This window comes from Myotis myotis, unplaced genomic scaffold (assembly GCF_014108235.1).
Source record: "Myotis myotis isolate mMyoMyo1 unplaced genomic scaffold, mMyoMyo1.p scaffold_m19_p_12, whole genome shotgun sequence".
Lineage (NCBI taxonomy): Eukaryota > Metazoa > Chordata > Mammalia > Chiroptera > Vespertilionidae > Myotis > Myotis myotis.
Window position 1 is genome coordinate 6,381,648 of NW_023416316.1, and position 24,880 is coordinate 6,406,527.

Consider the following 24,880-nt stretch of genomic DNA (forward strand, 5'->3'; position numbering starts at 1 on the left):
CCTTTGGTAAGTTGAGGATGCATATTGCTACTCCTAGCAGCACTAAAAGAACAATAATGCAGAGGTAAGAGTAAGAAGCCAATAGAGGACAGTACACTAAAATATATTAAATTAACCGAAAAGAAAGCAAGAGGGGAGCAGTAAAGGGCATGATCACAGAAGGGACAAACCGAAAACAAACAAAGCAAGGTGGAGACGCAAACCCAGAGGACCTGGGTGTACGAGGCAGGGATTACCACGGTGGATGAAGAAGCAAGACCTAGCCACATGCTGTCTTTAAAGATGTGGTAAAATAAAAGGACAAAGGCACTGGAAAGCAGAGGAAAAGGAAAAGATACGGCCTGTCAGCACTAAGCACAAGGAAACAGGCTTGGTGATATTAATATAGAAAAGATAAGATTTCCAAACAAAGACTGTTCTTCCTGGAATGCTTTTCACCTTGTGTTTTTCTGCCTCATCTTCTCCGCTTCCTTATATATTGCCTTCTCTCAAACATTACTCTCTCTGGGAAGTTTACTCTCACCCAGGATCCAGTCCTGTGGGCTCAAATAGCACCCTTTATTTCTCGTGTCATTGTACTTACTCCACTATGTTTTGGTATTTATCTGTCTTCTCTATATTTTACATATTTTTCTCTCTGTAAGAGCTGAGGAGAAGGGACTGTGTCTGTAGTTCTGTGTGTGTGTGTGTGTTTTCACTTTGTTCCCAGCACTTAGCATAGTGCCAGATGCATCTAAGTTCTCAATAGATATTTGTGGAATGAATAAATTATGTAATGAATCAGTAAGAAATGTTAAGACTATAGGTTATATGCAGAAATATCTATAACTGCAGAATAGGGTCAAAACAGCGTATTTTATTTTTTAATCTAATGACTACTTTTCCATTTATCTACCACAGACCTGAGTTGGTAGTTAAGAAGCTACGATACTATGCAAGATTTATAGTAGTTTGTCTTCTTCTCAACAAAATGGATGTTGTAAAGGAACTGGTGAAGGTAAATGTACTTTAAAATATTTGAATATCTAATAGTGTATGGATAATTTTGTTTTTTAAAAATAGATTTGAGGTTAAAATAGTTTTTGGAATGTCTAAATCATTACAGCATTTAAAGTGTGGTAACTTCTGCCAAAGGCAATGATAAAAAATTTTTTTTCAACTCTCTTCGTATTTCAAACACGGACTGACCAGAGACCATTATCTTAATTCCTTGCTTTTGTCCCTTCAGCACATTTTACATTTCACCACCCACCCATGGATGGTCGGGAAATGCAGAAAAAAGTTAAAATATTTTGTTTAAAGGAAGATAGTTGAAAAGTTAGGTCAAGAAAAAGCACACAATGTTTGACAAAGGTATTGGGAAAGAGTTTGGTTTTTTCCCATTCCTTTAGTATTTCTGCATCACTGTCCTCCATTAACTCAGGCAGTTAAGCGTTAACAGCTTTTGGGATTCATTTACTATCTGTGATGATTGCATACATTCCAGCTGCACTCTGTATTCATTCACGGAGAAGTTTCAGTGGCATGCTTCTAATTTTTGGTACTCAAGTGGAACATGGTAGTTTTGACAAGTCTTCCTCTGTCTTCCTCCACTCCTAGTTACTATTAACTCTTTCCAGATAAAACCAGTATGCTATACTAGCAAATCCAAAGAAAATCAGCTAGATCGTATTAATTCTTTTAATGTTAAAAATTGGGGGGTTTACGTGTAAGAGTTTTCTATTAATAAAGTCATTTCTTGCCTGGCTGGTGTGGCTCAGTGGTTGAGCATTGACCCATGAACCAGCAGTTCACAAGTTAGGGCACATGCCTGGGTGTGGGCTCAATCCCCAGTGAGGGGCGTATAGGAGGCAGCTGATCAGTGATTCTCATCATTGATGTTTCTGTCTCTCTCTCCCTCTCCCTTCCTCTTTGAAATAAATAAAAACATTAAAAATAAAATAAATTTTAAAATAAAGTCATACCTTACTCAGTATGGGTCTCTTGGGATCTCTGAAGATCTTACTGATGTGTGTCATTCTGGAGTTTTTGATTTTGAGATAAATCCATGTAGTTTTTATTCTTTGTTTTTGGTTATAATTGAGACTGTATATTGATAATAAACTTCTTAACTATGTCAATTTCTCTCAGGAATATGGTACCTCATAGCTGTCTTTTTTTTTAATATTTTATTGATTTTTTACAGAGAAGAAGGGAGAGGGATAGAGAGAAACATCGATGAGAGAGATCGATCAGCTGCCTCCTGCACGCCCCCTACTGGGGATGTGCCTGCAACCAAGGTACATGCCCTTGACCGGAATCGAACCCGGGACCCCTCAGTCCGCAGGCCGACGCTCTATCCACTGAGCCAAACCGGTTCGGCTAAACTTCTTAACTATGTCAATTTCTCTCAGGAATATGGTACCTCATAGCTGTCTTTTTTTTTTTCTATACCCATTTTTTGTGTGATATGTTAAAATCAGGAATTGTCCGATGAAATTGAAGATTACACTCACCGCTTTAATACTGAAGATCAAGTGGAGTGGAACCTGGTGCTTCAAGAAGTCGCAGCTTTTATCGAGGTCAGTTTTTGACAAGAAAGGTTGCCATAGTTACGGATAAGTAAATTCCTATGTGGTATACATTTTTACTGTGTGTATATATCAAAAAGGAATAACTTACTAGACTGACATTTTGTCTTGGATATTCTCTCCAGGCAGACCCCGTAATGGTGTTGAATGATGATAATACCATTGTTATCACATCTAACCGCCTTGCTGAAACAGGAGCCCCACTGCTGGAACAGGGCATGATTGTGGGACAGCTGTCTCTGGCTGACGCGCTCATTATTGGTAATTGTAATAACCAGGTAAAGAATTGTGAAGGAAGTATGCCGAAAATCCACTTTGAAAAATAGTGCTTTTTATTATTACAGGGTTATTATTAATAACCCTGTTGTAAATATCCTAACATCCATTTGTGAGGAAATGGTTAAATAAATTATGCTGTGTCCATATATGGACTATGTTACAGACATTTAAGTGGTTTAGAAAGAATTTTTAATCACAAAAGAAGATACTCATGATATGGTAAGGGAAAAGAAGTTTGTTATGGAGCTAGTATGTAAACAAAATTACCCTGTGTGTTAAAACGTCTATATACATATATGCATAGGGAAAAGACCAAGGAGAAATTCACCAATATCATTAAAGGTTTACCTCTACCTCTGAATAGCAGAATTATAGATTCCTAAATTAGAATCTTTTAATTTAAATACAACGTTGTCTTTTCAAAGTAGAAAAAAGTATGCATCTTAAACATTGTAAAGTACCAAAATGTAATGGAGAGGTTATAAAATATGGGCCACTGCCATATTTCAGCCTCACTGTTTTGCCAAAAATTAGCAAGATTTTTATAGGGTCTAAAATAGGTCTCTATTTACATGACTACTTTTATTTGTTTCTAAAAGTACTTGAGGAAATTCATGGATTGATAGGTATATAGATAGATGGAGAGATATGTGATAAAGCAAATATAGAAAAATGTTAATGTTGTAGGATCTAGTTGATAAGCATATTGGTGTTACTGTATAATTCTTTCAGTCTTCTATCTTTTGAAATTTTTGATAATAAAATCCTGGAAAAGAAAATACCTAGTGTCATTAAGTACACATGAATGTCAAGATTAATAATATGATTAAAGACTTCAAAATATGCGTTCTGCATCAATGGTCAGGTTTGTGTTCCTTGCAGGTTAAGTTCAGTGAACTAACTGTTGACATGTTCCGGATGTTACAAGCCCTGGAAAGGGAGCCAATGAATTTAGCTTCCCAGATGAATAAGTCAGGAATGCAGGTACCTTCTCCCTACTTTCGCAATTTTGGTAACACTCTTACTGCTTCTGCTCTGCATGGAATGCTATTATCCAACAAATGCTTTGAGTGTGAATAAAGAGCTCCCTTGCCCTGGTGGGGTGGCTCAGTTGGTTGGAATGTTGTCCTGATGTACCAGGGTTACAGGCTTGATCCCAATCAGAGCTCATGCAAGAGTCAACCAATGGATAGGTGAAGCAACGGGTCGATGTTTCTCTCTCTCTCTCAAATCAATCAGTCAATAAATGTTTTTAGAAGAGCTCTCTTATCAGCACATGCCAAGCTGGTGAAAGGGCAATGCTGGCAGGAGCAGAGACCGGGCAGCCCTCAAATGCTGGCTCTGCTCCTGTCGGAGATGACTTTCCAAGTTGGCTCTTCAGACTCTGGCAGCACCAAGTTCTTTCTCTATCTCCTCTTTTTAGCCTTTGACTACCTCACCCCCTTCCCCCACTCCTGGATCTCAGAGAACCTTGACCTCATCTAGGAGGTGCCAGATGGATTCACGAAATACTTGCTAAGTTCTATTGCTGTCTTTGGTAGAAATGTAATATGCACAGAAGACATAGGAAAAGACATACTAGTTAATATGAAATATTATGGAACCAGAACAAACTTGCAACTTGCATGAAGGGCAGGCTTTACTTCGAAGTCCCATGAATAAAGGTCCCTGGGTCTCATATATGACTATGTGTAGGTCTGTGGTGGTAGATGTCGTTTTGTATTTTCCAGATTATGGGGGGAAGTGCATCAGGAAAAAAAAAAAGAGCTCTCTTGATGAAGAATAGGAGATATAGATAAGCATAATAATAGTAACAAAAATATATTTGATGAAGAGGATAGTAAAAATAGGCATTGATAATTCATCTGTCAAATACAGCTTGTATGGATATTATTTTCTGTGTGTAAATACAGGAATCAGCTGACAAGCCTACCAGGCGAGAAAATCCCCACAAGTACCTGCTCTACAAACCAACCTTCAGCCAACTGTACACATTCTTAGCAGCATCTTTTAAGGTATATTTGACCCAGTATTTTTACTACATGGGAAAAGGGTGCCCTGAATGGAATCTGAGAGTCACTCTTCTCTTTGAATATCTGAGTCAAGAATTTAAGTAAAGTATGAAATTGAAACTGCCTTTAGTGGTTCTCAACCTTCCTAATGCCGCGACCCTTTAATACAGTTCCTCATGTTGTGGTGACCCTCAACCATAAAATTATTTTTGTTGCTACTTCATAACTGTAATTTTGCTACTGTTATGAATCGTAATGTAAATATCTGATATGCAGGATGTATTTTCATTGTTCACGACCCACAGGTTGAGAACTGCTGCTTAGAATATCCTAATCATAGTTATTTTTAGAATGGAAATTGCTTACAGGCCGTGAATGCTTATTGCCATTACTTAATGAGACTATTGCTTAATTACTTTCCTTTCTCCAGGTTTTTATTACTAAACTACTGTAGGTATAAGAGTCAGTGCAGAACTTAAAAAATCCGGAGCAGGTTGCTCAGACCTGTTCAGAAATATTTTGGTCATTGAAAGAGCTATGAGGAGCAGGGAATTCCTCCCAAAGTTTAATAGTGAAAGCCATAGGTGGGAGTTTGTCTTTTAGACGTCTCTATAGTCAGGATATTTATTTCTCCATTTCAAGTTTTCCAGAGGACATTTTCTAAATGATGGGCGTTTTAAAGCAGAGGATGTCTTAAAAACGTTTGGCAGTCATTGTAGATTGTAGATTATCATGACTCTTGGCTGGGTAGACAGGAGTTGGAACCAGCAAGAGTGGCTCTTCTCTTGGAGAAGACAGTAGTATGTCAGAGTAGGTGCTTGTTTTCCCCACACCTTTGAAGTGTCATGAGCTTTAAATGAAACTGTTGTTTTCCCTGTTTGTTGTTTTGTATATGTGATTTTTTAAATTTCAGGAGCTGCCTGCCAATAGCGTACTTCTGATTTACCTGTCAGCCACTGGCGTTTTCCCAACAGGTCGTTCTGATAGTGAAGGTACAATAAAGGAATGCTCCTGTGTGAGCCGGGCTTGAATTCTCTTTATTTTCTACAAGACGATGGCCTGTAGCCCACAGACCATCTCCAGCTTTCTAGAGAGGCTTCTAAATTGGAAACCTGGTCTATTTGTTGAATTGGCAATGTTATAGATACCTCAGTCTATTTTATTTGCTGAAATATTATACATTGAACTCCACAAATCATCAGCAAATTCACATACTAAGTGTGTGTGCCGCACTATCAGATGTGCCAGAAGCACACACGCGTATGAAACAACGAAGCCAAGTGATCTACGTCACATCATTAAAATTTTCTGAGCCTTCAGTGCTTTAGGGAACCTGGTCAGCGGCTTCATGTGGCTGAAAGTCTTTGTAGAAATCAGTACACTTTTGTAACTGTGAAAGTTCAAGTCCTTGTCATGATTTTGTTTTCTGTCCTTTCTTTATTTGGTTTTTATGGATTCAACCTATAGAATATTGGGATGCTGTTTCAGAATAAAAACTTAAAACTGTCCAGAATAAATGAGTCCAGAATATATGAAATTGGTCAGAATAGGTGAGTAACTGGGATGTAAATGAGGCATTTAAATCTCTGTCTGGACAAAAAAAAATTTTTTCCCTTAACATCCTTAACATTTTCCTCCTCATGTTTGTTGAAATTTGCATTCCTTTATACAATGCATGTCCCTGCCATCTTCCTTGCATGACCTACAGATCCTCTTAATGTGGTAAAATGAAAACAAAACAAAATAAACCTCAAAGCCTTTTCATTGCAGTGCTTTTTTAAGGGATAAAATATAACAGCATTAAATGTGGTGTGAAGTCATAAACTAATTTCTTGTAGTAAAGTTTATTTTATTTATAAATAATTATTTTTATTTTTCTACTGTTGAATCAGATTTTCTGGGCCCCTGCTTAATATATTGACCCCATTTTACTTTGTTCAAAGTACATTAGTACTGCAATAGGCACTAATTGAGTAATCCTTTGAGAGAAATTATTCTTAACACCCTCGGTTGCTGTGCCATTTAGACAGGAGTTTAACTAACTGATATAACCAGTGGGCAAAGGCTAACTTCAAAACTGGTTGGTATAATAGTGATAATGGATTTTTCCACACACTGAAACTTAATTATTTTCTTAAAAATAAAGATTTTTTCAATGAGAATTTTCAAGTTTTATTCCACATTTTTTTCTAAATTTTACAATTAATGGCTTAGTTACACTTCTATTTAAGAAATTATTAGGACATCAGTCTGCAGTTTTTCACATAAATAGTTTTGTTAAACCTGAGGTTTTAATTTTGCTTGAAATGTAAAGATCATTTTGAGCATCTCAGATCTGCATCACTTTTATTGCCCGGAATAATGGGGTGCCGTGGATTCTTGTTTTGTTTCTCATTATATTCTGTTTGAAGAACTGATGAGTAATTAAATGATTTTTTTAAATGTTGAAGTAGGCAACATGCTGAAATCATTTAAATACTGTATTAAAGGAGAATGTTAAATTTTAAAATAATTAAAATGTTTTGTAATTATCTTCCACTTGTATCAGGGAGAGATTCACATAATACCTTTGAACATCAGAATCATGTTACTCTCTGATTGAAGTCTAGGATTCTTCCCTTTGTTTTCATAGGTCCTTATGATTTTGGAGGGGTTCTTACTAATAGTAACCGGGATATTATAAATGGAGATGCCATGCACAAACGCAATCAATCCCACAAAGAAATGCACTGGTATGTATTCTAGTGTCTACCTATTATAAAAATTGTAGTTCTCTCCTATGAAATATTAAGTGAAATGGGGACTTTTCTGGTACTAGAAATGTTCTCTTAGGCTGCTGTTAATAACACTTATTTGGATTCTAGCAATACTTCCATCTTGACTATCCTAGGAAATTAGAATTTTGGGCTGATACATATATATTTTAAATTTTTCATTGAGTATCAGTTATACGTCAGGCACTGTTCACACACACACACACACACACACACACACACACACACATTGTCCACTAAGCTAGAAAGAGCATACACACCAAGATTGTGATCTTCTTAGGCAGTGCGGCTCTCAAATTCTTGTTACTGGACTTTTAGCCTTTGGATCTAGTAGATCTTCTATGGGCCAGTGAATCTAGATGTTTAAGAAGCACCCAACTGATTCTGATGCAGTATCCAGAGAAAACATAAAGAATAGTAAAGGGAAGCCCCTATTATTTTCTGAAATATTAAGATATAGCTTGAAAATAGGTATAGATTTTGAAAAACTCATTGAAATACAAATCTGGTTGTGTTTTACATGTTTGTCTTAAAAATATGTTTTTAAATGGGCTTTTATATATTAAAGTACCTAAATGCTGACTTCTGAGATTTTCACATTGTATGTTTAGATATTCTTGTGAAATAATTATCTCTGAATTTTTTTCCAAATAAAACTTAATACAGAGATTTTTTTTGTCTTTTGCTTAATTAATCTTTGTTTTTCTCCCGTGCTACGATGAAAAGGAGACGTGAGCAGACCAAACTGGAGAAGAAAGATTCTAAGACTTGGCGGTATAGTTACTCAGTTATTTATCATTATTATTGTTTTCCCAGCCTCCATCCTGGAGATCTCTACCCCTTCACGAGGAAGCCCCTGTTTATCATCGTGGATTCATCCAATAGTGTCGCATATAAGGTGAGTTCCATGAGCGCCAGGGCACGTGTTAGACATTATGGCAGCACCCCGAGGTCACCAGTCTTAACATGTGCCTTTTTATTTTGCTTTATTTTATTTCATTTTACACAGTTTGTATTTAGTCTTTCTTTTCTTTTGAGGTTGTGCATGCTAGTCAGGATCTGGTGCTATGAATAGAAACAAGAAGAAAACGCATGAATGGACACTCAGTGGAAAATAATAAATCCTCCTGCAGGAAAAAAAATTCAAGATTCCCAAGATCTCTGGTGGAAGGTTGACTTTTGTTGTATAACCCAGAATAATTTTCTTTTATAGAGGTAGAAGTATGTGGGCACATTTTATTTTCTAGTTTTGAGACCTTTTCCCCATCTACGCACTTGAGCTGCTATGGTTTAAGTGCCATGTCTTACAGTTACAGCCATTGAATATCAAAATAGTTTTACATGCACTTATTTAAAAAACTGTGAAAAATAAGTAAAATGCTGAAATAAGTGACAAGGATATAACTTGAAAATCCTTTGTTTTGTATTTTGCTATTGAAGCAATGTTTTTCAGTGATTATATAAAGAACAGCAGCAAAACACTTTAAAGTAGGATAGTAGATTTCAAACTATAGTCATTTACAGGAAAATAAAAACAGAATTTTTGGAGTCCTTTGTATGTGGTTGGAATATTTCATTAGTGAACAATATGTTCAGAAATATGCTTGGATCTGCATATTAAAACTGCCAATTAAAACTATTTTTATTGTGGATGTTCATATAATTAGATGGAGAAGCAACCATTGGTAGGTTTATTTCAGGAGAGCAGTAGAAGTGTCTGGTAGCCAAGGGAGCTGACCTCAAACATATATTTTTCATCTAATTTTTATGTTTAGTTTCACTTTTTAAAGTCTGAATTCCAAGAGCAGCCAACCTACCCTAAACTTTTCAGCATATTGCCTGAAAAGTCAAGTTTACAACTTTGATTTTGGGGAAAACTAGCTGACACTTTTCTTAAATCTGGTGTGTGTTGTTGTTTTTAATCTTTTTGAAGGGGTGAGAGGTTGCTGAAGGAAAAGTTTATTAGCTATCCCTTTTAAACTTATAAAACCAGCGGAGTCCAGGCATTGGTGTCTTCACAGAATTCCCAAGAAGCATCTGTGTCTTTGTCAAAGGAATTGTTTGCTACAGTTTAAAGATGTGACAGGATATGTTGAATGTACCCAGTCAAATGTATTGTGTATATGCTCCAGCATGCATTGGGAGTGTTTTAGCAACCTAGTAACGTCTCTCAACCTACCTGGATATTATTTGATAGCACCTTTTATAATGTCAAAATACCTTTCATGATATGTGCCAGCTGTTTCCACAGTGCACAGAATGATGCTCCAACCAGCTGAGCCACACCAGCCAGGACTATCAGTGATCGCTTTAAAAGTTCTCCGTGCTGTCTGTTTCCTCCAGGCTGACATGTTTCTGTTTGTTTTGCCTGCATATATCATATTAGAGACTTTCCTCAGAGTATTGTAATTTTTGCCTTTCTGCTCAGATTTAAGAGTGGAAGCTAGGAAAATAGAATCTCTGAGGTGGTGAATAGGGCTTGTCATGCTGAGCTGCGCAGTCTAGTTGGGCCAGTTAGTTGGTTAGTCTCTGATGTGTCTTTAGGTCTGTCTTCATGGCCTCGTTATATTCCCCAGAGCAGACTCTACTATTCTGCCTGGAATGTAAAGGTTTGATTATCAGCACTAGGCTATGTTTTCCCTCAAGTCTCTGTGTATGTGTTTATATGTGTATATACATGTATCTTTATGTCCCGAGGCCTCACACCTAAAGGTTCTTAGTAAATATATATTGAATGCTTAGGTGAAGATAGGTACTATTATCCTTATAGTTGAGGAAACTTATAGGAGATGAACTAACCTGCCTAACTGATCCCAGCAGTTTTTGTCATTCCAAAACCCCAGCTCTTTGCACTTTGGAAAAGAGGAGCTTTGCACGCTCATCTGAGCCTTATTGCAGAGGAGAGTGACGGAAATGCCAAGATCTGTGTAACATCTGGCCCACGTTGTGGCTCTCAGATTTCCACTAGAGAAGAGGCAAGTAGAAGTGGCCTTGTCTGTACTAAGGTAGTACTAGTGGGAGTGAAAAAAACCGCATGGTCATTCTGAGCATTTCTTTTAGTTCTGCCTTCTTTTTTTTGAAAGAACAACCTTTGAGTGTTTTAGTAATTATGACAAGGCTGGATCCCTGCCAGTGAACATGAATTCCTCATTTGTCAGACAGTCATGTTTATCTAAACAGCCTTATCCTCGTTGACTGATGGCTGCAGGTTGCTGCAGTCTATTAAGGCAGTCACTCTCCTAGCAAGATTGTGAAAGCTCTTCTGCCAGTCAGCCTCACACACTCTGTTTCTTTCCTGCTCCTTTGAAAGTTTTTGGCATTCTGTAGTTACACTGTGAGTTCTAGGTTTTGTTTCTTTAGAGTTACTCTATTGGGACTTGTTAGACTTCTTGAATGGGAAGGTTGGGGTTTTTCAAAAATGCTGGAAAATTCTCAGTCATTGTCTCCTCAAACACTGGCTGTACCCCAACTTTTCTCTCATCTCCTTCTGGAACTTTGATTATATACATACTAGAGGCCCGATGCATGAAATTCGTGTGTGTGTGGGGGTTGTCTCAGCCCGGCCGGGCCCTCTCACAATCTGGGACCCCTTGGGGGGATGTCTGACTGCCGGTTTAGGCCCAGACAGACAACGGGCCTAAACCGGCAGTCGAACATTCCTCTCACAATCTGGGACCCCTTGCTCCTAACCACCCTCCTGCTCGCTCCTTACCACTTGGCTTGCCACTCCTTAATGCTGCCATGGAGGCAGGAGAGGCTCCTGCCAACACTGCTGCACTTGCCAGCTGTGAGTCCGGCTTCTGATGGAGCGGTGCTCCAGCTGTGGGAGCGCACTGACCACCAGCGGGCAGCTCCTGCATTGAGCATCTGCCCCTGGTGGTCAGTGTGTGTCATAGCAGCTGGTCATTCTGGTTGTTCTGCTGTAACAGTCGCTGGGCTTTTATTATATAGACTAGTACATAGCATTCTCACTGTCTTCTACATCTCTTAACTTCTATATTGTCCAACTATTTTTTCTGTGTTTGAGATTTGGATAATTTCTTCTGAGCTATCTTGCAATTTACAAATTCTTTCTTCAGCAGTGACTAACTTGCTATTAAACCCATATGAGTTATATGTTGGTTGTGGTTATTTTCATTTCTAGAAGTTCTCTGGTTCTTGGCTCCTGGGTCTAAGCATATAGTCATACTCACATCAGTGTATGTATTACAGTAAAGGGATACAGAGCAAAATTAGCAAAGGAAAAAGGTCCATAGGATGAAGTCCAGAGCAAAATAGGCTCAAACTTCCAAGAGTTTTCTCCCACGGTCACACAGGATGTCCCTACTTCCCCAGCAACGAGTTGAGACAACACGGCTGAAGTGTCTACCAGGGCAGCTCCTGAGGGACTTGTTGCCCAGGATGTTTACTGGAGAGTGATCACACCAAATGCCAATCTCCCAGAAAGAAAGCAGGGGTTCAACATAAACCATCTTGTTTGCACAGTCTGGGTAAAGTGAGCCATTCTTATCGGTTCTGCTAATGGTGGCAACTCACCCAAATCTAAGTTTCCAGAAGCCAGCCAAGGGCCGAACCTTGTAAGCAGGCCTTTCAAAGGATAACAGTCAGGTTTGTTATGCTAACCCTAACTCTTTTTACACAGTTTTTAAAAAAATCAGATGAGAAGTTGATCAGCAAGGGAAGCAAAGAAAAAGGAAGCCTTGGGTCATAAGTAGCGGCAGTGTTCCTTTTGGCACTAGCCAAGAGCAAGAGCCTCACGGCCAAGGATGCAGAGGCCGCCCGCAGTGTGGGAGAGTGCCCATGCTGCCTTATCTGAAGGGTGCGCCTTAATATCATTCAACTTACTCCCTTTGTTTTGATTACAAGAAATTTCTCATTTATTTATTTTTATTTTATTTTTTTTTATATATATTTTATTGATTTTTTTACAGAGAGGAAGGGAGAGAGATAGAGAGTTAGAAACATCGATGAGAGAGAAACATCGATCAGCTGCCTCCTGCACATCTCCCACTGGGGATGTGCCCGCAACACAGGTACATGCCCCTGACCGGAATCGAACCCGGGACCCTTCAGTCCGCAGGCCGACGCTCCATCCACTGAGCCAAACCGGTTCCGGCTTCTCATTTATTTTAACTATTTGTTTAAGTGTTTGTATTGATATTTACAAAGTCATAAAATCAAAAGGCATATAGTGAAATCTCTTCATCCCTCCCAGACCCAGTTCACTCAGTTGCTGGCTCTCCCTATAAGTGATCACTGTTGTCTGTTTCTTATTTATCCTTCTAGAAAAAAAATTTAAATGCGTATATAAGCCAAAACACATACATAGCCTTTAGTCTTCTTTGCTGTATAAATGGTAGTAACATGACATACACAACTGCTCTATCTTACTTTTTTTCACTACTAAGAAATGTTGGAGATCTATCCATGTCCATTCATAAAGAACTTAATTCTTTCTTGTAGCTGCGTAGTATCCTGTGGTATGGTTGTGCCATAATTTATTCTACCAGTCTCTTATTGCTGGTCATTTGGTTGTTTCCAGTCCTTTACTATTAGTAACAATGCTACATGAAATAATTTAGGACTTACAGGTTTGAGAGTAATATTGACAGGGTAAGTTCCAATTTTGTGGAATTGCTGTGTTAATGGAATATGCATTTGAATTTAATGGATCCTGCCAAATTGTCTCCTAAAAATTTTGTACTAATATATACTCCCATTTGTGGGTATTTGTTTTCCCATATTTTTGCCAATAGCATATATTTTCACCTTTTAGTATATGTGCTGCCGAAGAGAGCACTATATTTTCAAACTTTTAGAAATTTTACTAAACTGATATATTAAAAATGGTAATTTAGTGTAGCTTTGATTTTCTTTTATCAGTAAGATTGAGTACCTTTCATACATTTGAACCAATTGTATTCAGTTTTCTATTAATTCTCTTGTTATCTTTCACCCATTTTTCTATTGAGTCAGTAGACTTTTTCTTACGGATTGGGAGAAGTTATTTCTATATTAAAGAGATTAATCCTTTGTAATGTGAATTGCAGATATATATCCCAGAACATCATTTGGCTCCTGATTTAGTTTATGCTGTATTTTACTATATATAAGCCTTTGATTTTTGTGACTAGGTTTATTAATCATAATCATAATAGGAAGATCTTCTAGGTTACAAAAATAACCCTTTCTTATATTTTCTTTCAGTACTTTTATTGTTTAACTAGAGGCCCAGTGCACGAAATTCATGCACTGCTGGGGGTAGGGGGCAGTCCCCTCAGCCCAGCCTGTGCCCTCTCGCAGTCCAGGACCCCTTGGGGATATCCACCTGCCAACTTAGAATTGATCCCCCCAGGGATCGGGTCTAAGCCGGCAGTCAGACATCCCTCTCACAGTCTGGGACTCTCACAGTTCAGGACCCCTTGCTCCTTACAGCCCACCTGCAACAGAGATGGGAGAGGCTCCTGCCACCACCACTGTGCTCATCAGTCATGAGCCCAGCTTCTGGCTGAGTGGTGCTCCCCCTGTGGGAGCACACTGACCACCAGGGGGCAGCTCCTGCATTGAGCAGCTGCCTCCTGGTGGTCAGTGCATGTCATAGTGACCAGTCATTCTGCCAGTTGTTCCACCGTTCAGTTGATTTGCATATTAGAGTTTTATTATATAGGATATTTTACATTTAAATCTTTGACATATTTTATCCAAGTGTGTGTTGGATGTATAGAGCCAACTTTTTTTTCCTACATGGCTATCCAGTTTTTCCTACCAATTTGAATTGTCATCCTTATCATATATATTCAGCCCTATCTGTTTTGTGATCTAATTCTGTACTCTCCATTCTCTTCCATTGGTCTTCTGCCCACTCTTAGGCCAGGGCCACACATTTTTAATTACTGTGGCTTTAAAGTATGTTTTAATATCTGATGAGTCTTGTTCTCTCTCATCTCTTCTTTTGAATGCAGAGTTTTCCTGACTCGTCTACTTTTTCTTTATGAACTTTAGAATTATTTTTTTCAGTTGCAGGGAACTGAACCATTTTTTTTTTTTGAGGTTGGTTTACATTTTAATAAATTAGTGTAATGACATTTTTAGAATGGGTTCCTGTCTAAGAACATAGTATGTCTTTTCATTTGTCCTAGTCTTTACTTTTATAATTCAGGAAGTTTTAATTTTTGTTTTGTTCACATCTATTAAGTTCTGTCTTGTTTTACCAACCAGTGTATAATGTTACTAGAGGCCTGGTGCACAAAATTCGTGCACGTGGGGGGGGGCGTCCCTCAGACCGGCCTGTGCCCTCTTGCAATCCGGGAGCCCTCGGGGGACATCTGACTGATGGCTTAGGGGGGAGCAGGCCTAAGCCGTCAGTCGGACATCCTTAGCACTGCCGCTGGGAGAGGCTCCCGCCACCGCTGCTGCGCTCTGCCAGCTTTGAGCCCTGCTTGTGGCTGAGTGGCGCTCCCCCTGTAGGAGCGCACTGATCACCAGGGGGCAGCTCCTGCATTGAGTGTCTGCCCCCTGGTGGTCAGTGCACATCATAGTGACCAGTCGATTTGCATATTAGCCTTGTATTATATAGGATTTCCCATGTAAATCTGCCTTTAGGGAAAGGATATGCTGAAATCATGCAAAGAGTATTTTTTGAGCGTCAGTTTAGTTCTCACTGTAAATTAAAATTATTCTGAGTGAGCAGTTAATGTGATTCACATTGAGAGATGGATCTACGCTTCAGACCAGTGAGTCAGGTTTTAGAGCCTGTGAGGCTGAGAGCCAGACATTAGACCTTGGAAAATTCACCCTTGTGAATACAGCTTCATCGTGTATATTGCCCAGTGGGTGGCCTCTTGGTAGATGGCCAGATGACCTCTCCTTGTAACACTGCAACAGTAGCTATGCCTTTATTTTAAAAATCGGTATTTCACTTAGTAAATGTCACTATTTTAAGAAAGCCTATCATGCATAGTAGTTTATACATGAATGGCAGCCTCTTCAGCTGTTACTGATGTTTCTGCAGCTGCTTATGAGTCAAAGAGCCCAATCTGAACACTGATGATATGCTTCGGAAAATTACTATCTTTGGTCAAACCTTTAATGAACATTTTAATTCTTATATATTGCAGAATTTCACAAACTTATTTGGACAGCCACTAGTCTGCTTGCTTTCTCCTACAGCATATCCAAAAGCTTTACAAGGTATGTTCTGTCGTTACCTCTTACATCCATCTGTTACAAGTAAACAATGTCTACATTTTGAATAATACTGATCTTTGTTTTCCCACCTATAATGTGGATTTATGGTGTTTAATGTGGCAGGTGTCAATCTGAAATCAACCCAGAAGTCTTGCCAACTACCAGTCGTCTTTAATGTGCTACCACTAGGCCTATAGACAGTTCTCAAAGAAATAGCAAAACGTTCCTGAGAAAAGGGTGGTTTTGGTCCTTACTTGCGGAGAACTCATGATTTATGAATTTTAAAATGTGTTCTGCAGCTGCTTGTTTGGGTGAGCTTGTCCTCTTCCATCTGGCATGATGTCCTGTATCACCAGCTACACAGTTAGGCATCGTTTAAAACTGTAAGGTTTCTTGTTGAGAAAACTTCTTAGCCTCTGCCTAAGAGTTAGGGTACCCTAACCAGCACTACCTAAAGGGCTTCTTTTATTCACATTTTACCTTGTTGTATTTTTAAAATAAAAGAACCCCTTCTCAGTGTGATGGAGAGATAGTTCAGGGTTCTGGCCGTTTCTCAGATGAAGAGGAAATGAAAGACTTTGACTAATTTGTCCTTAACTGGCAGTCCATGCAGCCTGTTCCAGCGCCCAGTCATTAAGCTGGTAAGATACTCAACAAACCTTGCCGCTGTCTTAGCAGTGCTGTCACCATTTCACTGTCCCCCTGACTGTGAATAGTGCTGCTGTCCCTCTGTGGGAGAGGGCATTTCACTGCTACTTCCCAGCCAGAAGTCTTGTCTGCTGACATAGTTTGACACAGGAAGTGATGGTCAGCATTTGAATGCCTGAGAGAAGCTGGAGACTTTTCACCGTTGTTTCAAGGTAAGTTCTGCTGTTTTACAGGGAAAAACATGTAGAAATGCTAAGCTCCTTCATCCAAAAGTTCAGTTACTAAGGGATAGAACTTACCTCCAAACAACGGTAAACTCTCCTGCTTTGAGAACTCTGTTAGCCTGTTGCTTATCATTTCTGGAGAAGCGTACCCCCTTCCAGTTACTTGAGAGTACTTTTTGCTATCATTTTGTCTTATCAAAAGGCAGCTTTATCCTGGCTGGTGGGTGTAGCTCAGCGGTTGAGCATTGACCCAGGAACCAAGAGGTCACCGGTTTGATTCTGGGTCAGGGCACATGCCCAGGTTGCAGGCTCAATCCCCAGTAGGGGGCGAGTAGGAGGCAGCTGATCCATAATGTTACTATCTCTCTATCCCTCTCCTTTCCCTCTCTCTAAAATTCAATAATAACATGAGTTGTTTTTTTAAAAAGAGGCAGCTTTAGTTTAAATTGCATGGTCTAATGCAGTGGTCGACAAACCACGGCTCGCGAGCCACATGCGGTTCTTTGGCCCCTTGAGTGTGGCTCTTCCACAAAATACCACGTGCGGGCGCGCACGTACAGTGCGATTGAAGCTTTATGGCCCATGTGCAGAAGTCGATTTTCGGCCTGGGTGAAACAAGTATACAAGACAAGTGTGGATGGGAGAGTTGGAAGGGGTCGACCTCAGTGAACATACCTCAATCAGATTGAGGACGTTTTTAGCAAAGGCCAGCTTAGGAGTACCCTAATTAAGTTAATAACAATGTACTTACCTATATAGTTTAAGTTTAAAAAATTTGGCTCTCAAAAGAAATTTCAATCGTTGTACTGTTGATATTTGGCTCTGTTGACTAATGAGTTGTCCGACCACTGGTCTAATGGGTTAATGGTAAGATTATTTGGTCTGAAGGCTTTATTATGTACTAGTATAGGGTAAAAACCAGGTGCTGGAAGCAAACTGATTGAATTTGAATCCCAACTCAGCCACTTACTAGCTGTGTGATCTTGGGAGGTTCCTTAGCCATCCTGTGCCTCAGTTTATTTCCTATCAAATGGAGATAATAGCATCAGCCTCATAAAATAATTCAGAGTATATAAAAAGTATTCAGTATGTGCCAACTGTCGTTATTACTAATACGCTTGGTTGTAATATATGTCCTTGATATTTTTTAGTCCAGTATCATCTTTTGTGCTATAAAGCTTAGGCCTCTAATCCCTAAATATGCCCCCTCTGGACACAAACTAGTCGATACCTAAGTATTTGAAATCTCAAATTAGGTTCCTGCACCTCTGGTAGCTAAAGTTTACACAGTGTTGTTGTTTTTTTCTCTTTTTTTTCTTTATTGATTAAGGTATTACATATGTGTCCTTATCCCCCCATTACCTCTCCCTCCTCACCCCCCATCATGCCCTCACCCCCCTGGTGTCTGTGTCCATTGGTTAGGCTTATATGCATACAGTGTTTTCTTTATCCAAGAGTTATTTCATACATTCAACAAGCATTTATTCAACGTTTATGTATCAGGTACAGTGCTAGGCATTGGAGGTGACGCTCGGACCAGACAAACAGAGTCAGTTTCTCACAGAACCAGTTGTCTAGTAGAAGATACAGACAACCTGACAGTCACTGTCGATGCTGTTAGTGTCTCATAGGAGGAAGCCTGTGCAACACTTGAGGAACTCCTAACCTGCCTTTGAGACGGAAGAAAGTGCATGAGATGATGTCTGAAGTGGAGTTGAAGGATGCGTAGAATTAAATGAGCATGGGAAATGGTTGAAAATTGGTATTCTAGCAGAGAAATAGCATGTGAGCCCTGAGATAAGAGCTCTGAGATGAGAGAGTTTATGGAACATGTAGATAAATTAAAAGTAGTTTCTGCTAATTAAAGGGCAGAGTATGTGATTGTGGGACTGAATTATGAAAAACCTTTTATGATTCAAATAAAGGATAGTGGGGTGCCATTGAAAGATTTTAAACGGCAATAAAATAAAAAGGCATTCAGTTTACCTTATGTAAGGTGAATTGGACAGGAGCATTGACGGAAATAAAGAGATCGTGGTGGCTGAGCTAGGACAGTGACTGGTTACCTGGCTTCAAAAGGTGCCAACCCAGAGAACCAGCAGGACATGGTGATGGTGAGGAAATGAGGGAGAGGAAGAGGCAGAATGGACTTCAGGTTTCTGGCTGAGATGCTGGCAGAAATAATGATACTAAATAACAAGTAGATTTATAAGAGAACCAAAAGGGGGGGAAATTGTTGTCAACTTTTGACATGTTGAGTTTGAAGTTACCTTTGAGAGTTAGGTTGATTATAGAGGTCTAGGGCAGTTCTGTCCAATAGAAATATTATGGGAGTCGCCTGTGTAGTTTTAAGTTTTCTAGTAGCTACTTTTTTTAAAAAAAAAGTAGAAAGAAACGGGTGAAATGAATGTTAATAATGTCTTTTTGTACTGATGCTTTGAAATTCTATGTATAGGATATATTTTACACTCTGTAGTGTGTCTGTTTGGATCAGTCACATATTTAATGTGTCTAGCATCTACTGCAAGGCAGCACAGTTCTAGAACTAAGGAGCTCAATCTAGGCTGCAAATGGAGAACTGGGAATCAGTAGGCATATAAATGATAACCAAGATTATAAGAGGTGAGCTCAGCAATGTATCAGGCCAAAGAAAAAAAAGATTGATATTTAAGGGATAGGTGGAGATAGAATAACTCACAAGAGTGAAAAGGACTGGCAGTCCTAAAACTCATCAGAGAATTCTGTCATGAACTGCCTGTGATCCAGTCCTTGCCATATTTGGGTAAAATTTGTTAGTTGGAGGGAAAAAGGCAAAGAAATATGTTCATGTCCTATTTCTCTTTAGTTTACTAGGCTCTAAAGTTAGTTCAGCAAGAAAGCAATATGCCTGGGACATGTTTTGTAGTTCCCTGCAGAATCTACTTTGTTGAATTAAGACTTAATGATATAGCTTTAATTTTATACATTATCAGTATATTAAAATGTTCCTCAAATGCACCTCTTACCTTTTGCAAAACTGTTTTCTATATAAATACATAAAACATGTTTGTTATTGCAGATCAATCTCAACGAGGTAGCCTCTTCACGCTCTTTTTGAACAATCCTCTAATGGCCTTCCTATTTGTCTCTGGATTGTCAAGCATGCGCAGAAGCCTGTGGGAAAAGTGTCAAGAATACCTTCGAAAAATCAACCGCGATATTGCCCAGCTACTGACCCATTCACGTTCAATAGGTACCCTACTAACCTAACTGCACACGTGACAGAACGTACTGTAAAATTGTTTGAATTTTTAGAGGTATTTGTTGAAGGCTGGAAAGTTGAGAATGTTTTCCTGAACTTGCCTTCCCCTTGGAAATGTATTTTCCCTTTAAGCGTCTTTTTACTGCCCCTTTCTCCTCTTTGCAGATCAGGCATTCCTCCAGTTTTTTGGAGATGAATTTCTTCGCTTGCTTCTCACAAGATTTGTCTTTTGTTCAGCCACCATGAGGATGCACAAGATTTTTCGGGTAAGCAAAGAATATTTTAATGACCAATCTTACCATTTTAGCTATTTAACCATCATGTATTATATTTTACCTGTATTAAATAGAGTTTGGATAGATCCAAAATCATATTCACAAATTAATATGTAAAGTATTAAAGATGGACAAAATAAGCAACATCTGAGTACCCACCACCCAATTTAAGAAGTAGAACATTTTCATTACCTTTGAGGTCCCTTGTAGGTCCTCCCTAATCCTATCTTCCTCTCAAATGAAGCTAAAATCCTGATTTTTATAATTATCATTCACTTCCCTTTAAAGTTTTGCCACATGTATTTGTATTCCTACACAACATATTGATGGACCCATATTTTATGTATTCTACAACTTGCTTTTTTTCACTCTTTATTATAGTCCTGAGATTCAGGCATGATGATGACTGACTATTGCTTTTATTCATTTGTTTTCACTGTTATATAGGATTTTATGGTTTGACAAATATAGCTCAAATTACTCATCTTACTGATAATGGACATTTGGGTTATTTCCAGTTTTTAAATATTACAAACAATGTCCTTGTGAAATCTTCAATAATTTTCCTGGTGTGTGTGTGTGTGTGTGTGTGTGTGTGTGTGTGTATATATATATATATATATGACTTTTTCTGAGGAATACATAATAGTGGAACGTGAGGTCAGACGGTTTAGGTATATTCAACTTTACTAGGTAGTGCCAAACATGTTGTAAAGTGGTTGTATCAGTTTACACGGTACTAGCAGTGTGTAAGAGTTGCAATTGCTCTAATCCTTGTCAACATTTGTTGCAGTCATACTTTATAGTCCATGTGAAGCAGGGGGTGTAACATAGTAGTAGCTCGCTGTGGTTTTAATTTGCATTTCTGGAATTACTGTGGAGGCTCAGCAACTTTTCGCGTGCTACTCTGTGTTCTTCGTGATGAAGAGTGTGTTCACGTCTTTTGTCTGCTTGGTTCTAAGTAGTTGTTTTTCCTGTGTATTCAGGTAACTGTGAGGCACTGTTCATTGAGGTTTTTAAATCTTTAGCTATTATACTTTTCATTTCTCTCAGTATGTTTGTTTTCATTGTGCTCTTGAATGTGTATGTAATAGGTAAAGTCCTTATCTGCTAACACTATCTCTATCATTTATAGTTTTATTTTTCTTGTTTTTCCTACTGGTTATGGGTCTCATATTCTAATTTGTATGCCTAGTAATTTCCTTAAACTGTGGGCACTGTGAATTTTATGATGTCGAATGCTGGATTTTGTTGTCTTTCTATAAAGAGTGTTAGAAAGAAAAAAGAAGAATGCTAGACTTTGTTCTGGCAGGAGTGAACTTATTTGCAAATTTGTTTGACCTTTTCACAGCTTGTTTTTTAAACTTATTAAGGTGGATTTAGAGTAGTGTTACCAGATAGTTAGAAACTTATTTCAGTCTAAAACTAAGAAGTGTGATTCTTTGGGGGTCTCTTTCATATGTTCCGTTTCTTTTCTTTTTTAAAAAAAAATATATTTTATTGATTTTTTTACAGAGAGGAAGGGAGAGGGATAGAGAGTTAGAAACATCGATGAGGGAGAAACATCGATCAGCTGCCTTCTGCACATCCCCTGTTGGGGATGTGCCCGCAACCAAGGTACATGCCCCTGACCAGAATTGAACCCGGGACCCTTGAGTCCGCAGGCCGACGCTCTATCCACTGAGCCAAACCGGCCAGGGCCATATCTTCCATTTCAACAGATACTCTCCACTCCAGGGAATGCTTGCTCAGAACTCAAACATCTCCCATCCCTGTGTGAGCTGAGAGAATTATTGAGCTTACAGTAGTCCCCCAAGTAGTTCTTGGGGTTTTGTTGTTGTTTTTAGGGGTTTTGAACATTTTATCTTTATCACACATAATAATTAGTATAGTAAAACAGAAATTTGGTCTTTGTAATGTGTAATGAGTGAGGCTTGTAGGAATAAGAGAAATAAAAATGACATTTGAATATACGACATGTCCTGTGAGATGTGTAGAAAAGTAGCAACTTCCTCAGAAAATTTTAAATGTGTGGCAGAATTATGGTCTATAGAAATTACCAAATGAAGACAAAATTCCCAATGAGAATTACCTGATTCTTGAAATCGTCTTCTTTTGCTTTCATGTAATTACAGAATTATTATTTTCTTTTTTATTATTTTTTTCTGTTCTTTATTTTTTCTGCTTTCATCTCCCTTTTCAGGAACTCTTTCTTTTTTACTCTTTGTTAGTGTTCTTAGACATCTCATGTGTTTTTATGGCTACAGCATCTCTCTCCATGCAGGTTACATCAGTGTTTACAGATACTGCTCACGCTTGTCTTCTAAAATACAGCCCTGAATTTTCAGATTCTGGTTGAGAAGCAGTTCTGTTTTTACTGCCCTGTTACCACAAATAAAAAGTACCTAAAACCTGAAACTTTCTTTTCTTTTCTTTTTTTTTAATTAAATCTTTATTGTTCAGATTATTACATTTGTTCCTCTTTTTTCCCCCCCATAACTCCCCTCTTCCCAGTTCCCGCCCCACCCTCCGCCCTCACTCCCCACCCACTGCCCTCATCCATTGGTGCACGATTTTTGTCCAGTCTCTTCCCGAATCTCCCACACCCCTTTCCCCCAGGAATAGTCAGTCCATTCCCTTTCTATGTCCCTGATTCTATTGTAATCAACAGTTCATTCTGTTCATCAGATTATTTATTCACTTGATTCTTAGATTCACTTGTTGATAGATGCATATTTGTTGTTCATAATTTGTATCTTTACCTTTTTCTTCCTCTTCCTCTTCTTAAAGGATACCTTTCAGCATTTCATATAATCCTGGTTTGGTGGTGATGAACTCCTTTAGCTTTTCCTTATCTGTGAAGCTCTTTATCTGACCTTCAATTCTGAATGATAGCTTTGCTGGATAAAGTAATCTTGGTTGTAGGTTCTTGGAATTCATCACTTTGAATATTTCTTGCCACTCCCTTCTGGCCTGCAAAGTTTCTGTTGAGAAATCAGCTGACAGTCGTATGGGTATTCCCTTGTAGGTAACTGAGTTTCTTTCTCTTGCTGTTTTTAAGATTCTCTCTTTATCTTTTGCTCTTGGCATTTTAATTATGATGTGTCTTGGTGTGGTCCTCTTTGGATTCCTTTTGTTTGGGGTTCTCCGCGCTTCTTGGACCTGTAAGTCCATTTCTTTCACCAGGTGGGGGAAGTTTTCTGTCATTATTTCTTCAAATAGGTTTTCAATATCTTGCTCTCTCTCATCTTCTGGCACCCCTATAATTCTGATGTTGGTACGCTTGAAGCTGTCCCAGAGGCTCCTTACACTATCCTCGCATTTTTGGATTCTTTTTTCATTTTGCTTTTCCGGTTGGGTGTTTTTTGCTTCCTCGCATTTCAAATCATTGACTTGATTCTTGCGCTCCTCTGGTCTGCTGTCGGGAGTCTGTATAATATTCGTTATTTCAGTCCGTGTATGCTTAATTTCTAGTTGGTTCCCCAATATAAGATCGAGGGTCTTATTAGTTTTCTTGTAGATCTCATTAAGTTTATCGGCGGCTTCTAAACAGTTCTTGAGAGACCTTAAAAGTGTGGTTCTGAACTCTATATCTTCCATTGACAATTTTGTCCTGTTTCTTTGTCTCCGCATTTTGTTATGCTTCCTTGGTGCACCCCCTAGTGGTCTTGGTTCGCAGTCTTATAGTTAAATCTTGATTGTTGTAGCTAATTCCAGGGAGGGTTTGACCTCCAGGCCAAGTGGCTATGAGAATCAGCTGTGTCAGCAGTGAGAGAACTTCTGTCCTCTAGGGAGGTGCTAATCTGGCGTTTGCCTGAGGCTATCCGGCAAATGCCTGTGTGCAGGGCTTGGGCGGGGCGGGTGGCACAGGATCAACAGGGTGGGCCGGAGAGAGCAGTTATGGCGGCTCTCAGTCCTGTCCCCAGGGGCTCTGCCTCTCTGAGTCCCAGCACCCGCTGCAAAGCTCAGAGAGAAAGCTGCACTCACTCTGACCGAAGCCAGACAGTCCCGCTTCTCCCGTTTGAGTCTGGGTCCCTAAAGACTCGCCCGGATCTGGAGCTCAGAGTCTGCGACTCCCTCCCGATTGAAAACGCCAACCGCGCCCTCCGCCGCCAGCCCGCTCCGTGCACTCCGCACCTCAGAATTTGACTTCAGCACTGCGCCTCCTCTGAGTGTCCGTATGCGTTTCTCTTTCCTCCTAGTTGTAGGACTTCCACTCAGCCAGCGTTCCTGTGGTTCTGGGTGCTGTCCCTTCCGTTTTTTGGTTTCACCTTTGAAGTAGTTGTTCAGAGCAGCAAACTCCGGCGTTAACCTATGCCGCCATCTTGGTTCTCCCCTGAAACTTTCTATTATCTCCAAATCATCTTCTCTTTTACTTCTCTTTCTCTCAGTTGTTCCCAACCCTCCTCTCAAGTCCTGAAATCTTAGTCATTTTGACACCTCCCTCTCCTGTAGTTAATTTCAAAGGCTCATTAATTTGACCTTCTCAGTACTTCTCATGGTTTTTCTCTCATTTTAATTTCTGCCACAAATCTTCTTATTCATTTAGTTAAGACATACTTGTTGAAATATGCTAGGATTTCTCCCCTAACAAATAGCAATTGTATGGTTTCCACAGTTTCCACATTTCCCAGAAATGATCAGCCCCAGTAAATATTTGCGAATTAACT

At 39.1% G+C, this 24,880-nt stretch overlaps 1 protein-coding gene across 4 annotated transcripts in view; it reads left to right on the plus strand.

Annotated features, from left to right (window-relative positions):
• SCAI (suppressor of cancer cell invasion) overlaps positions 1-24,880 on the plus strand; it is a 78,464-nt gene that overhangs the window by 51,683 nt on the left and 1,901 nt on the right. For 3 of the 4 annotated variants that reach the window (XM_036329677.1, XM_036329679.1, XM_036329680.1), the window contains 11 exons: positions 901-997; positions 2,463-2,561; positions 2,696-2,848; positions 3,732-3,833; positions 4,763-4,864; positions 5,775-5,853; positions 7,494-7,593; positions 8,452-8,533; positions 15,753-15,825; positions 19,753-19,926; positions 20,101-20,201. In XM_036329677.1, coding sequence (XP_036185570.1) covers positions 901-997; positions 2,463-2,561; positions 2,696-2,848; positions 3,732-3,833; positions 4,763-4,864; positions 5,775-5,853; positions 7,494-7,593; positions 8,452-8,533; positions 15,753-15,825; positions 19,753-19,926; positions 20,101-20,201 — 1,162 coding nt within the window. The remainder of the gene's footprint in view (positions 1-900; positions 998-2,462; positions 2,562-2,695; positions 2,849-3,731; positions 3,834-4,762; positions 4,865-5,774; positions 5,854-7,493; positions 7,594-8,451; positions 8,534-15,752; positions 15,826-19,752; positions 19,927-20,100; positions 20,202-24,880) is intronic. The other variant, XR_004971152.1, reaches the window with a different exon arrangement.